At 29.4% G+C, this 15,836-nt stretch overlaps 1 protein-coding gene across 5 annotated transcripts in view; it reads left to right on the forward strand.

Moving 5' to 3' along the window:
* The window catches only part of Gls (Glutaminase), a 42,314-nt gene that overhangs the window by 20,156 nt on the left and 6,322 nt on the right, over window positions 1-15,836 (forward strand). For 2 of the 5 annotated variants that reach the window (XM_064137205.1, XM_064137203.1), the window contains 8 exons: window positions 2,926-3,023; window positions 3,917-3,952; window positions 7,186-7,285; window positions 7,363-7,505; window positions 9,269-9,642; window positions 9,716-9,996; window positions 10,833-11,009; window positions 12,157-12,443. In XM_064137205.1, the coding sequence (XP_063993275.1) occupies window positions 2,926-3,023; window positions 3,917-3,952; window positions 7,186-7,285; window positions 7,363-7,505; window positions 9,269-9,642; window positions 9,716-9,996; window positions 10,833-11,009; window positions 12,157-12,443 (1,496 nt within the window). Of the gene's footprint in view, window positions 1-2,925; window positions 3,024-3,916; window positions 3,953-7,185; window positions 7,286-7,362; window positions 7,506-9,268; window positions 9,643-9,715; window positions 9,997-10,832; window positions 11,010-12,156; window positions 12,444-13,935; window positions 15,800-15,836 lie in introns of those variants that run through there. The other 3 variants (XM_064137207.1, XM_064137204.1, XM_064137208.1) reach the window with 2 other exon arrangements.

Consider the following 15,836-nt stretch of genomic DNA (forward strand, 5'->3'; position numbering starts at 1 on the left):
ATTAACGTGAACCCCTTTCTTTTTTAATAATAATGGAATTGATTAACATTGAAAAGTGATTTATAGACATCGAGTTTAGAATATTAATGATGATTTCATCGACTGATAAACCCTTTTATAAAACTTGGAAATTAAAAATTGACATTGTTAATTAGCATTTCACATTCAGGTAAATTTTGCATTTGTCAATTGGTTCATGAATATTCATATTGAGATGCAATTCATCAGCATTTAGTCTAGATGATCAATTATCGATCACTTATTGATATAATAGAAAAACCCTTTTATGAAATTTATAAATTCTTGCTCATTAATTGAAATTAATTTATACATTCTTGCTCATTAATTAATTGAAGCAAAAATCAATTTCATACTCTTCTAAGTGTTTATGCTTTGAAATAAACATTTTTAGGGACTAGAATTCTGAGAAGTATAGACAAGTATTTATTACTTGAATTGGTTCTAAATAATTAATAACTTCATATCTAGATATCTAGTATTTAGTATATTAAAAAAACTAAAAATTCTGAGAAGTGTAGACACATCAGTATTTACTACTTCAATTGGTTCTAAATAATTAATAACTCCATATCTAAATATCTGGTATTTCGTATTTTCGAAAATAAAAAAAATTCTGGGAAATGTAGACAAAACAGAATAAATAAGACTCTTTGAGAGCACCTGACTAAAAGGTCCTGAGTGTTGTTTCCCTTTGTAAGTCTAGTTAATCCCTCTAAGGAATTGGTACAGAGCGGATGTATCTTCCAATTACAACTATTTAAGTCACATAATAAAGTAAAGAAAAGTTTCCAATTATTTCCAGTTTTATTACTTTAAATAACCCATTTTCAATTACTCCGTTACATTAAAATAAAAACTATCAATTCTCATTTAAAATTAACTAACTAAATCCAAATTCAATAAATCAACACCTAATTAAATTTTGTCTTGTCAATTGGGTGATAAATAATCGAAATGAGACTTAATCTATGAACGTTGAGAAATCATTTTACGAAATTCCGAATTTCTAAAATTTTAATAATAATAAAATCATTCTAAAATTTTAAATTCTCTCTTATTAATAAATTCTCAATTACTATAAGTCAATCGAAGATCCAGGAAAATCAGAACACAAAATCAATGAAAGAGCCAACTTATGCCAAGAAAATTCTTTCATATAATAAATAAAATCTGAACAAATTTACTTTCGCGTTCGTAAATTTCCTTCAAATTGACAAAATTTAATGAAATAAATTTCTAAACATGTGTTTCATTATTTCTTATTATGATGTACTTTCAATGAAGAGGATACACTCTACTGACATTGTTTCCATACAATTTCCTCAGTTGAAATTTTTCAATTAGTTCATTGAAATCTATTCAGAGAAGGAAAAAAATCTCTAAAAATTGGAAAAACTCGCGTCAATAAATTTTCTACGAATCATGAAATAGGATGATTGGTAGATCGAGGCTTCAATCGATTGATTTCATCTAAAAAATATTGACTATCAGGTATTTATACTGATAAAACGTCCAAAGGCTGCTGAAATTTTCAATGGATTCAATGAAAACCTAACAGAACTATCTAATGAATGCGTTAGTTTTTCCTGCAGTTTTTTCATCCTTCTCGTTCTACGTAACGATCATTGAGCAGCAAGCTGACTCATCAATGTTTCACTTAACTAGTAAAATAAAAACAATTGAATAATGATAACAATTTAATTTATTTTTATCCAGAGAGACATTAAAAAAAAAACAAAATTCAAGTGTTACCACGAAAAAATCGGCCTCTTCAGCTGACGTTTTGGAAAATATCTGCAAATCTAAGAGAGATAGCGAAATTGTTGTCAGAATCTTTTTGATAGAAAAGATTATGGTTTTGAAAAAAGGTAATAACAAAAATTTTGCTATCTCCCTTTTGTTTCGAGATATTCATTGAAAACCGCGATGGGAATGCTAGAGTAGAATTTTAGTTAAATACGAGTTTGAGTTCTAAGTATTGGAGTGTTTATTATTTATAACCGATGAACATAATAATAGTGTAATATTTATTCACTTGAAGAACGTAAATACTAAATATTCGTGTACTTAATATTTGAAAGCTCCCTAAATAGTATCGCCAGTGTTTACAACTTGATTTGGTTCTAAATCATTAAAAACTTCATATCTAAATATCTGGTATTTACTATTTTTAAAAATAAAAAAAAAATAATCTCCATTGGAATTAACTGATAAAATGTGGTATTATGGATTTTAATGATAATTCCTAAGTGAAAGTGAGTCAATGAGCCACTAATGGATTTTTATTAATAGAGTAATGAGTCGTTAATATTCAAAATGTTTTTAATCATCGATTTAGAGCTGATTATCGTATCGTAAATTGCAATTGTAAAATTGTAATCTTCGATTTTAAGTTTTTAATTAATTTACTGATAACCCATGGGTGCTGGTGATGAAGAAGAAAATTCTGTGGTTTCGCTTTTTCTGCTGGCATTTCCAAAAATAATATTAATGATATTCACAAAAAATATATTTCGTTAAACTCAATTATGGAAAAAATAATTTGTCAGAATGTTCTTAAATGTCTTTTTGAATATTAAGTATTTGAACATTGAGAATTTAGTGCGCAAGTCAACAGTAAATATTTTTTTACTTGATATTTAGAGATGTGTCCAATGTTAATTAATTAAAAATTTAGTATTTTGACTGGGGGTAAATACAAAATACTCAAATACTTAATTACTTTGCACGTATTACCTGACTATTACTATTGACGGATTGATTACCTGACGGATAATTATTAGTTACCTGACTCGTTATCATTTTGTGCTTCGGTATCACGTTCCTTGAATTTTTCAGAAGTATTTCCCTCCAAAAAAAATAGTAAATTACGTAGAATTGAAATTTTGAATATTTTTGTTTCAGAAACAAGCCTTCCTTCCTGTAACAAAAAGACTCGAACCCACAGCACATTTGGAACCAGCTGTGACAAGTCAATTTGGCCTAGCAAACGACCAGAAACGGTAAAGTAAACAAGTTACTTCGTAACGAGGCCACTAATAACTTTGTCTAATTCCACGAAATTTACAACTAATCTGCGAATCTTGACACGAAGGTCACGAGTAGAGATTTTTCATTCGCGGAGGCCATTTTCGAACGATAATGAAGATGACTCAATGGACTGGTGCAAACCAGTTGAATGAAAAATTTTCTTTTCTTTTATTTTCTATTGATGAGAAAAAATCACAAGCGAGAAAATCCAGACAAAATAATTAATAAAAAATATTTCCATATGAAAAAATTTATAAGAAACTATATTTAATTCGCTTCACTTCCGTATATTTAAAAAAAATATAAAGGAATAAGAAAATAGTGAAAAATATACGTGAGATGTGTATTTTGCATAATTTTTTCGAGTCAAAATATTTTCAATATATTTTTCAAAACATAAATATTTTTTTATGGGTTACTTCACTGGTTAGAAAATATCAGTAAATTTACATTGTAATATTAATTATAAAATAGTCAAAGAATTTGATTTTTTAATATAATTTCTTTTTTTTTAAATCATTTTTTAAAAAGATAGATAAAATTAAATAAAAGATGATTTTAATTTTCTTATTTAAAAAAAATGTAGAAAATTGAACCCGAGAAAATTCTGTAGGAATGATCTTAAGGAAATATTTACAATAATCTAATTCTATTGATTTTTTTCATTGAAAATTTTGCCAAAAATCCACCACAATTTTTAATAAAATATCTAACATATTTTTATTAACATTTTCCATGTGTAAACAGCGCAAGCTCTTGATGATTCCAAAATCTTCTGAGTTAAACTTGAAAAAAACGAAGACAATTGTTGAAATTCACTTACGAATTCTAATTTGGGAATTTGTTTTCTCAATTATTTTTTCAGCAATTACAGCTTCATTCACGACAGCCACTACATGTAGTGAGTACCATGCGCTACTATTGCATGGAAAATAAGGAGCTGTGCCAAAAAATTTATTTTTGTTGAGGAAACCAGAACAGTCGTAGTTTCTATGCACATTTTCCCCAATTTTCCCGCTCATTTTGATCTTCGATAATCAATGAATTAGTGAAGCGCAACAAAATTGAAAAACAAAATTGTAACAAAAAAAAAATAAAAAAGAACATTCATGAAATCCAAAAAAAATCCATAAAAATAAAAGTAAAACAAAAAAAAACAGCAAACATTCCCAAAAAATTGAAAAAAATCCAAGAAAATGGCACCAAAAAAATCTTAAAAAAAATAGTTTTCAATTTTGTTCTAAATTTAGTTAATAAAAATCTTAAGACTTTGTTTCCTCAAATCGTAATCACGTCATGAGTTATATTTCTTGACATATTAAATGTCCAAGTCATCAAATTAATTAATAAATTTTTCCAGAAGAAATCAGTTCAATATTTAGAGTGAGACAAAGATGTAACGAAATAAATTATAGTTAAAGTGAAATTAAAATTTAATTATTTACTTAATCTAATCATATATATATTAGACAGCTGATAAACCTCGTAATTAGGTATTTAAATGTTTAATAAGATAAGCAGTGCAACAGAGGCTTATGACCATTGCCATATGACAGTTGCTCTTTGTTCATATATTGTTTGTTTATTTTAATTTCTACCAATTGCATTGGTAGTTAACTTCCGAATACAATCAATCAAATTCATCTTCTCATAAACTACCACATTAATCAACAAATCACACATAAATAAAATACCAAAGATATTGACCTACTATTTGATATATCAATATAACTCGACAATTCGACCTATTGTCCGTTGGTTCAGCTGTTTGCCCCGACTTTCAGCCGCATTAAAACATCCAAAAGTTCATATTTACTAAAAATAGAAAAATGAGGAGATCTTTGAACTTTTCAATGGAGGTATTCATGTTTGATTGGATCCAAATAGACGATATTAAGACCAACACTAAAAAAATATCTGACTGGTAATTTTTGAGATAATAAAAAACAAAATTTTATATAGAAAGTAGAATATCTTAGAAACTAATCATTCGATTTCGTTTATTTTTAATTCCAAAGTTTGATATAGTGAGCCCTAAAAGCGTACGATATTTCAAATTTTTGTCTCGATTGTTTTATTAGCCATTTTAAGGAAAATTAAAAAAATGGGAATAATAGGAAATTATGGCAGGTGATATGTGACGTCATCGCGACGAGTATTAAAAGAAAATAATGGAATTGGTCAAATTGTTAAAGAGATATCGGGGAAAATCGATTATTAATAAGTCGTGATATCTCCAGAACCGCTCAAACTAATTAAGCTGAAATTAGTCTCAAAATTTCACTAATTAAAGCACTAATTGACAGGCAAAATTTCAGGCTCGTTGCATCTACCATTGTCTCCTGATAATTTTGAAAAATTTTATTTTTGAAAATAGTTCAGGTGTTTAAACATTTCCAGTGAAAATTAACAAATTCGTTCGGTGGGAAAAATGATAATCTTCGAGTCTGTTAGAATTATTCTGTTTTTGCGCTTCACTATTTGCATTCGATGTGTAACAGAAATATGCGATTTACTGTAATTTATTCAGAAAATTGAATTGCATCACGTAAATTACGTGAAATAGTTATTTCCACACAGATAGTGGTCGTTAGCACTATTTTCACCTGTTATTATTGAATTATTTTTCTCATCGCTCCTTGTCACTTCCGCCATGTGATACATTGAATACATATTATGTGCTAAATTTAGGTTCAAGTTCGCACGATTCCGCACCTGTTTTGAGTTATTCTTGATTTTGTCTACGAAAAGGAATCTATTTTCTATGATGACTATTTTCGATTCCAATTATCGCTTTGTCCCAGTTCAGTTTACGTTTCGCTGATAGAAAAAAAAATATATTGGTTTCGAGGGGGTAATTACTTGGAAATGGAGTGCATATGGTAATTTAAAAATGTGAAAATTTGAAAATTTTGATATTTTTAAAATTTTTGCAAAATGATATTTTTTCCAAATTTTAGACAGTTTCGCGAAAATTTAATGGATGTGAAGAGATTTTAACGAATTTCAAGGAATTTTATGTTTTAAAATTTCAGAAACTTTCATAAATTTTTTAAAAAGTTATATTTTATATTTTTAATCAACAATTAAGGTGACAAAATCGCTAATTAGTTATCTAATCGACAGATGATTTTGTGACATTTTCAATGATTTAATTTTCGACTGAAATTATCAATTATTACTTCACATCAAATTAATTTGTGTTAAATTTTTTTATGATTAGATTAAATAGTAAAATCATATTTAAAATATAAATTAATCCATGAGTCACTAATTGACTTTAGCTGATTATTGATTACGATTATTTATCTAATCAACAGATGATTTTATAAAGATTAAATGATTTATTTTTCAATCGCAATTGTTAATTATTATTTCCCATTAAATTAAATTCTGCGTTTGCTAATTTATTAAAATGATCAAATCATTTTTTCATTATAAAATTAATTAGCAAAATCCTATTGCAAATGTAAAATAATTTATTAATCAGTAACTTAATTCAGCAGATTCTCCATTACTTTTTTAATCGATAAGTAATTTAACAAAATTTTCAATTATTTACTTTTCAATTGAAATCTTTAATTATCACGTCACAATCGCATAAATTATTATTTCTTTAAATTATTAGAAGTATCGAATCCCTTTTGAATTATGAGATTCAAAGCGAAAAAGATATTTAAAACATAAATTAATAACATAAATGGAAATATAAATTAATTAATGAGTCAATATTAGACTATAAAATATTACCAATAATTTATCAAATAGCAACATATTCCTATGACATTAAAAATTACTCATTTCAAAATTTGAATTTACAATTATCATCTTCAAATTTCAATTGCGATCCTCAGAAGAAAATCCCCAGAATTAAAAATTGCAATTTCTCAAAATATTATAAAACATTATATATTCACATGTCGATTCCTGTTCAGATGATTCCAAAAATTTGCATGAGATTTTATAAAATGTCTCATCCACACCCCAGGCTTTACGAGTGATTACCCCCTGAATATTCTATTTGTATGTCGTAATGCTTTCACATAGAACAGTCCCCCCTGCAATATTTATTTCCCCATTAATTTCATCCCACACTCGAGTTCATTAAAAAATTCTTTATCAATCAAATTACAGTACGAAAGATCAGGATCAGGCGACGAATGCGGAAGACGTTCTCTTCGACATGTTCAGAAACGAGGAGACTGATCTACTCTCTGTCGGAAAATTTCTAGCTGTAAGTGTTCACTGATTCAAATAAAATAAGAATTATTGATTAGTCAGTGATTTTTAATTTTTCTTTCTACATTTCAGGCGTTACGAACAACTGGTTTGAGAAAAAATGACCCCAGACTTCAAGAATTAAACGATAATTTGAAGGCTGAACATTTAAAGTCGGGAGGTGCCGAAGGAATATCCCATGAGACTCAAAAACTTAATCGTGAACAGTTCAAAAGGTATTTTTTATAATATAATAATGTCTCAAAATATTTTATTGATTAATAGTTTATTTTATTTATTTATCTAGTTGAAGAAAAAATTATTTTGGCTAAATATTCATTTACTTCAGAGAAATATTTATTTTTTCAAAATTTAATTCTTCGGTCTAATTACTCGCAATTAGGGTTGACTCAATCTTAAATTACGATAATCATTTTACTCTAGACGATGAGGATTTTGCACATGACCTTGAATGAACTCCATTGATAATTATTTCGTTTTTTAAAAGTTCTGATTTTCTTGAGAGAAGAATTTCGATGAATTATTTAATGCTCATAATTATTACAGGAGTTCACTTAACGTTATAATTAACATGAAGATCTTCTAGAATAATATAAGTGGCTCAACTCAAACCTAATCAGAATTGTCAGGGAATTACTCGATTTCGGAAATGAAGGATTTAAAAAAAAAATACTTTTCTGAAGTAAATGGATAATTGACAAGAATATTTTTTTTTCTGAGTGTGGAATTGAATACCATCAGGGCTATCAATTTTTTTAGAACGATGAAATGACACTTTTCAGTGTAGAAATGATATCTTCGGAGTCTTTCACCAATAAATTAATCCAGAATTTATTATTCATAAAAGCAAATTCCTAATTCAAAAATTCACATCACATTTTGTGTTTTATTTTAATAAATAAATATAAATATTCATTATTCATTATTAATGCACCATTTGATTAAATTGAATCAAATCTATATATTATATACATAGCATACATATATATTATATATTAAACATATCATTCAATATTCCTTACTTTAATTATAATTTAAAATTCATCTTTATAAAGTCAATTAAATATATATCTTCAATTCGATTCAATTTCATAATTGAATTTAACGGAGTTAATTAATAATGTGGGGAAGAAGAATGCAATTGAGTGGCACGTGATGGTATATCACTGATTTTGAGTCAATCGGTGGTCTTCTATCAACTAAAGACTTTGAATTCACATCAATCTATTTAATTGATTTATCTAAAGACACTAAATGTAATCGCAGTCAAACATTTCCCTTTAAATAATTAAGAAGCTATTTTATAGAATTTTTTATCATCGCACCTTCTCATGATTTCAAATTAATTATTAGAATTTAATGCTGATTTATATAAAACACTGAATTTTTTTTAAATCAGAGCTCCTCTTCTCGTTGTATGAATCGCTTTCCACTTTTCCCTCAAATTATTAGTAGCTTTTAATTGCCTATTAGAACCTAATTCTAATTTAACTAGAGCCAGATTTACGTGAAGATTTTCATTCCTTTGTAATTAAAATGAAGCCCCCAAGAAAGTGAATAATTCCGGAGTGAATTCTTCTTCAATATTACGAAAAAACGAATATCTTTATATAAATTAAAATTAAATGTCCATAAACAATTAAAAGACTCTTCCAATTTAATCGAAATAGTGACACCTAATTCATATAAAAAAACATCGTCTCTGATTGCAAAACGAGGAGTTCAGTCCACTAAAACATTGATTTCTGCAATTTCTTTTGTCCATCATCTTCTACAATATTTCAATATTCTATAACAAACAAGCATTACATCATAATTTCCTTTCTCCCCGATACTCTCAACCACAAATAAAAATATATTCTCTTTTACATTTTTTTCTAAATCACGAAACGAATAAAAATTCATTCATTCATTTCCATGACTTAAATAACTCAATATTATAATATTATAATAATCCCCTCAAAATATTTTCTTTCAGGATAATAAATCCCAATATTGTTTTGATATCCCGAGCATTCAGACACCAGTTTATAATCCCAGACTGGGCAGGTTTTACAAAGCACATCGAGGATTTTTATTGGAAGTGCAAGACGAATACCGAGGGCAAGGTGGCCTCATACATACCCCAACTTGCTCGAATGAATCCGGATTACTGGGGTATAACAGTGTGCACCATAGACGGACAACGTTTTAGCATTGGAGATACTACGATACCCTTCACCCTCCAGAGTTGTAGTAAACCACTGACCTATGCCATTGCCCTTGAGAGCCTAGGGCAGGAGGTTGTCCATCAGTACGTTGGTCAAGAGCCATCGGGGAGGAATTTCAATGAACTCGTTCTGGATCACAATAGTGAGTGATAAATGACAAAGGGGGATGTGGAGGGGTGAAGAGTTGCGAGTTTAAACGTGTTAATTTCTTTCAGAGAAGCCACACAATCCGATGATCAACGCTGGTGCTATCCTGGTGTGCTCTTTACTCAAAAGTCTGATAAAACCGGAAATGACACTGGCCGAGAAATTTGATTTTACGATGAATTATTTTGAGAGACTGGCGGGGGGTGAAAATCTGGGATTCAATAATGCCGTTTTTCTGTCTGAAAGGGAGGCTGCTGACAGGAATTATGCACTTGGGTTCTACATGAGGGAGCACAACTGCTATCCTGATAAGACAAATCTACGGGAAATTATGGATTTTTACTTTCAAGTGAGTAGTTTCGAGGGTGGGGTAAAGAAATTATTATTTTATTGATCATATGTGAACCCTCTCTGGTTTTTATTTTTTTTTCTCTGCCCTCTAGTACCTTTTAGTACATATCTCGTTAGATAGAATTGCAATTGTTTGCGCAGTGAAGAAACAATTTTTGTTGGATTTGATCCTTTTTTTTATTCTGTAGGGGAGACGGGGTCATGACGGGGTGTCTGGGGGACGAAGGAGTGCTCTGAAAATATTTAAAATTTTGAAAAACCGTTTTTGATGTATTATGAGAGTCAGCACTTGCATTGAGAGGAGAATATAATTTTTTTGATTAAATATTCTTGTGATAAGAGGATTTAAAGTGAATTTTCGAATGGAAATTTCGGGCTTTTGTTTGGTAAAATAAATGTGATTGGGATAATTATATTTTTCTGGCAGTGGGAATAAGTCGGTTGGGACTTGGTGATGTGTTCGCAGGGCTGAAGAGCTTGAGAATGAAACAATAAAAAATGAAAAAATCTAATAAAATTGAATTAAAAGAATAGAATTAATTGCATCAGTAACAAGGTGATGAGCTGTCATATTGAGATTCTCCATAATTGAGCATTTAACTCAGAAACCAGAGATTTTATGAAAAAATGTCGTGAACACTTTTTGTAGACAATTTAATCAGCTATAAAAAAGATATCTTGACCTTTTGCGATAAAATCACTCGTTTATGAGATAAATGCAAAATTATTGAAAATTTTAGATTCAACTTATTATGGTTTAGCACTTTGCTAGTAAAATAAAACAAAATTGAATTTATAAAATTAGTTAATTGAAATATTCATTAACAATTCTAGTGCTGTGCTATGGAATCAAACTGCGATGCTATGGCAGTGATGGCAGCTACACTAGCTAATGGCGGAATTTGTCCAATTACTGAGGAAAAAGTATTGAGACCTGATAGTGTTCGAGATGTCTTGAGTCTGATGCACAGTTGTGGAATGTACGACTACAGTGGACAATTCGCTTTCAGGGTAAGAGATACTCTTCGATACAGAGAGAGAAATTGAGGAATTGAAGTCACTTTTCAATTTTTTTAAATAATAAAAAAAACCAAATTGATGTCTCTGGTGGATTGCTCGAGGGCTAATCGATGGTGAGTCGATTCAGGATCGATTTGAGCACTTGTTCAACTGGGTGATCGTTGATCGATGACTATGTGGTGACTAATCGATTTATGGTCGATCGATAGTCGATTGCTACTCGATTGCCAGTCGATGGTCGATTGCTATTCGATTGCTATTCGATTGCTATTCGATTGCTAGTCGATCTTTAGTCGATTAATTGGGGAGAGATCGAGTAGTATTTGATTGAGGGCACAACTCCATCTCGTTATCGAGGGATTGGTCTGGAGTATTTGTTATCGATTTAAAATTTAAATATTTGTTTGTATAAAAAAGGGATTAAAAATTCACTCAAAGGTGGCAAAAGTGACGGAATTTCCTGTTAAATTTGCTGAACAACTTTTTATTGTAATCGTAATTAGATAAAAATTCGAGAAATTTAGGTGAATTTTTAGAAATCAAAAAAGCAGAAAATTTCTTTGAAGAGTTAAAAAAGAGTCTCATATTCACATTCTCACGATTTTACACAATAAAATTGTCAGAATCAATTAGTTGCGTTGACAGCACTGACCCATACGATTGGGCCCTCAAATGAACGTACGACAATTAAATATTACCACCAGTCGATTTGAATGTGTTTCGAATATTCAAAGAAGTCAAATGAAAAATTAAATCTATTCAATTGAATTCTAAATTGAATTTTAAAAAACAAATTCCATGAACTATAAAAACTTTTTTTCATTTAAAAAAAATCTATGAAATCGATTGCAAAGAAAACAATATTTTTTTGTAAGAAATGCGCAATGAACAACTTTTGCAAACTGGTTTGCCCTGAAAATTTTTGAAAAACTAATAAAAATAAAATAGAGCGCCAGAGTAAAGTTCTAAACTGAAGCCAAAATTATTTTGCAAAATTAATTTCGTTTATTAATTTCGGATTTGAAATTAGTCAAGATCATGAGAGGATTCTCCACTGCAAAATCATCTTGTCAATGTTTTTTTGTATTTTGAAAATGAAAAAATGATGTTATTATTTCTAATAAAAGACATTTTACAGGTGGGAATCCCAGCAAAGTCTGGAGTATCCGGTAGTCTTCTCGTTGTAATCCCCAACGTAATGGGCATCTGCACATGGTCACCACCACTAGATCCCCTCGGTAATTCCTGCCGAGGTGTTCAATTCTGCGAAGAGCTCGTCAACGAGTTCAACTTCCACAGATACGATAATCTCAAGCACGCAACCAACAAAAAGGATCCTCGAAGGCACAAGTACGAAACAAAGGGCCTCTCGATCGTTAATCTGTTGTTCAGTGCAGCCAGTGGAGACGTCACAGGGATGCGCAGGTTGGTGGTGTGATACTGCTCACCTGTAACTGATAGAAAAAATTAATTTTATCGAGAACAAATATGGAATGCCAGAGCTAATTAAAAATTCTCTGCGAGTTATATTTTCTTGAATCAATTAAAAAAGCTCTTGGAGTCAGGTCATAAGTACTCACCACAAGAATGAAAAGGTTGATTTATTTAAACCTAATGGGATCCAGCTAAAAAAATTTTCATTTTTTTTAATTGATAAGAAGTTTGTGTTTATGAAATAATTAATTCGATGAGGAAATTAATTTTTATTTCTTGGAATGATGACAATCTTTGAATTGAGCTTCTCATACATCACATTTAATGAAGTTTGTAACATCCAAATGTCTGGATTATTGTTATTGTAAATAAATATTTTGTTGTTCTGAGGAAGAAATATAAAGTTCTGCCAACTTGATATCTCATTAGAATCTCAAAGAATTTTCCACATAACAATATCGTCTCTGATTTATCATAATAATTTTTCCGTTCAATTATAATTTACTTGAAAAAAGGTAGAAATGTGTTGATTACTATAATCACGAATTGAATCAGAAGAATAATTTTGGGTCTGAAGTGCATCAAAGAATTATTGGAAAAAAGAAAACTCGTGGTTGACAATAAATCAAATAGTCTTGTTATTCAGATAAATGAAAGGAACTTCATTCCAGAAAAGTTCGATTTCTTTCAATTAAATCGATCTCACTTTCGTTGAAAAATTTTCAACCCAATGATTGTTGATCCGATTGATAGTCTGTTGATAAAATTAATTTTTTCTATCAATCTAAACGTGGTTTTTCATCAGTTTCCATCAGCAAATTATGTATCACTACACTTCACGTCATTACACAGTTAATTCATGTACTATAATATTTCCCATTGGTTGTCTGTCACATAACACTTTTCAACACTTGATACTCAACATACAAATACAACCCAATGCATGCTAACACAGAAAAGACGTTGATTTGCTCGAGCGTCTTAAGGGGTAAGTTTATCGATACAACAAATTGTTTCATTTTTGGTTGCTTTGGTAATTAAGAATTCTGATACAAAATTTTTTATTGCAAATTTATTTTGAAAATTCTGGCGCTTTTTTCGTTTTTGAGACATAAAAAATATTTGTTGAGATTTATTATGAATACACACATCTCCATGAAAAAATTTAATTAAAAAACGCAGTGAATTTGTTATAATATTCTATCAATTTTCCTCGATCTCCTGTCGACAGAATTTGATTTTTGTAGATAATTTATTCTCCTCAAATATTTTTTAATAAATTTCTCTGGCTCTTGTGAATTTTTTGCATTACGATTTTCTTTTTTCTCGTCAGAAAGATCAAAGAATTTTTTAAACAATATAAGCCGAGGAAATTCTATAAAAAATATCTCCATAGAATAAATTTACGAGATAATCAAATTCTATCAACAATTTCTATTGAATATTTTCTGTTAAATCCTCCTTTTGTATTTGTATTTTTTAGAGTTGCTAAAGGATAAAGAAAGCCCCATGAGGACTTCTCTGAAAGTCGAAAACGTTGAGTCATCGATAACAATTTCTTCTTATTTAATTATTCTTCAATCACCGAATTGTTGTAGACCAATACCAGCATCAATTACCCACGAGAAGAAAGTTAAATATGAAGAAAGAAATTTTGTCTTCGTCTAAATAATTTATTTGTAACGATTCACTTCCTAGAAATTTCCCAAAGTGTAAAAAAAACAAAGTCCTCCATGGAAAAATTCAATTTCCTTAATTGGTTTCATTAACGTTTCATCGAATGTTTCGTGTAAATGTACCAAATTATCGAGGAACATTTCCGAATTATTCCCTGGAAAATGGAAAGGAATTGTTTGGTACATTGAGACTGGGCCTTCCTGTTGTGTTTCGCTGTGATGTTTTGCTTAATGTATAATTTCCCCTCAGCAAAAATAATGATTTTCGCTTGGAATTCTCGTAAAACCCTCTCGTTAAACAGTACTAGAATAATAACGATTAATTTATGATTAATTAGCATTGAGCCTTGCAACTTGACTTGACTTTGTTATTAAATAAAAATACCCGAGAAAAATTATTTTTATTATGATTTGAAAGTATCACAGAGCAACGAATTTATGATATTATCCTTATTTGTTATAAAATATTCACACATTATATTAAATAATGGACACAGAAATTTCAAAAATCAATATTTTAGTGAGCACTGAAGAGGGTCACGTGATGATCGTATTGATGATCGTGATCATTGTAAGATGGATCATGTACTCTTCCTTTCGTAATCAGAAATGTTGTTTTTAATATATGAATTAGGTTTCACTGTTGCAATTAACTTAGAAGAACCTTTTAGTTGCTTTTGAGAATTCAATTCTAATTTATATGAAGACATTCGTTTTTTCTTTATATTAAAGAAGAATTCGCTCCAGAATTATTTACTTTCTTCGAAGCTTAATTTTAATTACGAAGGGATGAAAATCACATAAATCTATCTAAATTAGAATTAAATTGTAATAAGCAATTAAAAGCTGCTCATAATTTAATGGAAAAATTGGAAAATGATTTATATAATGAGAACAGCTCTGATTTTAAAAAGTTTAGTCTTTTATACAAATTAGCATTAAATTTTAATAATGAATTTGAACTAATGAGAAGGTGCGATGATAAAAAATCCTTTAAAATAGCATTTTAATCATTTAAAGACAAATGTTTGACTGCGATTACATTTAGTGTCTTCAAATGAATCAATTAAAGAGACTGATGTGAATTAAAAGTCTTCAGTTGATAAAAGACAACAGTAGAGTACCATCAGGTGCAACTCAGGTGCATTATTCTTCCCCACATTACAAATTACAATTAGATAACAAAGATAATATCATAACTTCCTTTCTCCATGATATCATTATTCCATAGCAAGACTGATTTGCAGCGCTGCAGCCCTAATTGTTCATAAACACGAGCGTTATTGCAAGTCTATTTAGATTTGAGGAAAAATCATAAAAATAAAAGTCCAAAGAAATTCCAAACTCTTTTAATAATAATTAATTTTTCCTGAGCTGAAGTGATGATTTTTGTAGGGAATTATTTCAAAACTCTGTCCCTTTGAACAATAAACTGCCAAATGAGGTCAACAGCTTCAATAATTAGACATCGAATGAGCAAATGTACCGGAAATGTACAGCTTTGTTCACATGGCCTGTCAGTAATAGCCGCATTACCATAATTTCATTCCGTTGGCGCATAATTTTGCATTCCTCCGTGCTTTCCATTAATTTATTTAATTTCCTGTGTACAAATTTCGATGTAGATCCCATTGGAATGGATTGGAAATAAACGTTGTAATTTTTTTTTAATGTGTTGTTTATTTTATCAATTGCCACTCAATGTCTT

The sequence above is a fragment of the Diachasmimorpha longicaudata genome, chromosome 18 (genome assembly GCF_034640455.1).
Source record: "Diachasmimorpha longicaudata isolate KC_UGA_2023 chromosome 18, iyDiaLong2, whole genome shotgun sequence".
Taxonomy (NCBI): Eukaryota; Metazoa; Arthropoda; class Insecta; order Hymenoptera; family Braconidae; genus Diachasmimorpha; species Diachasmimorpha longicaudata.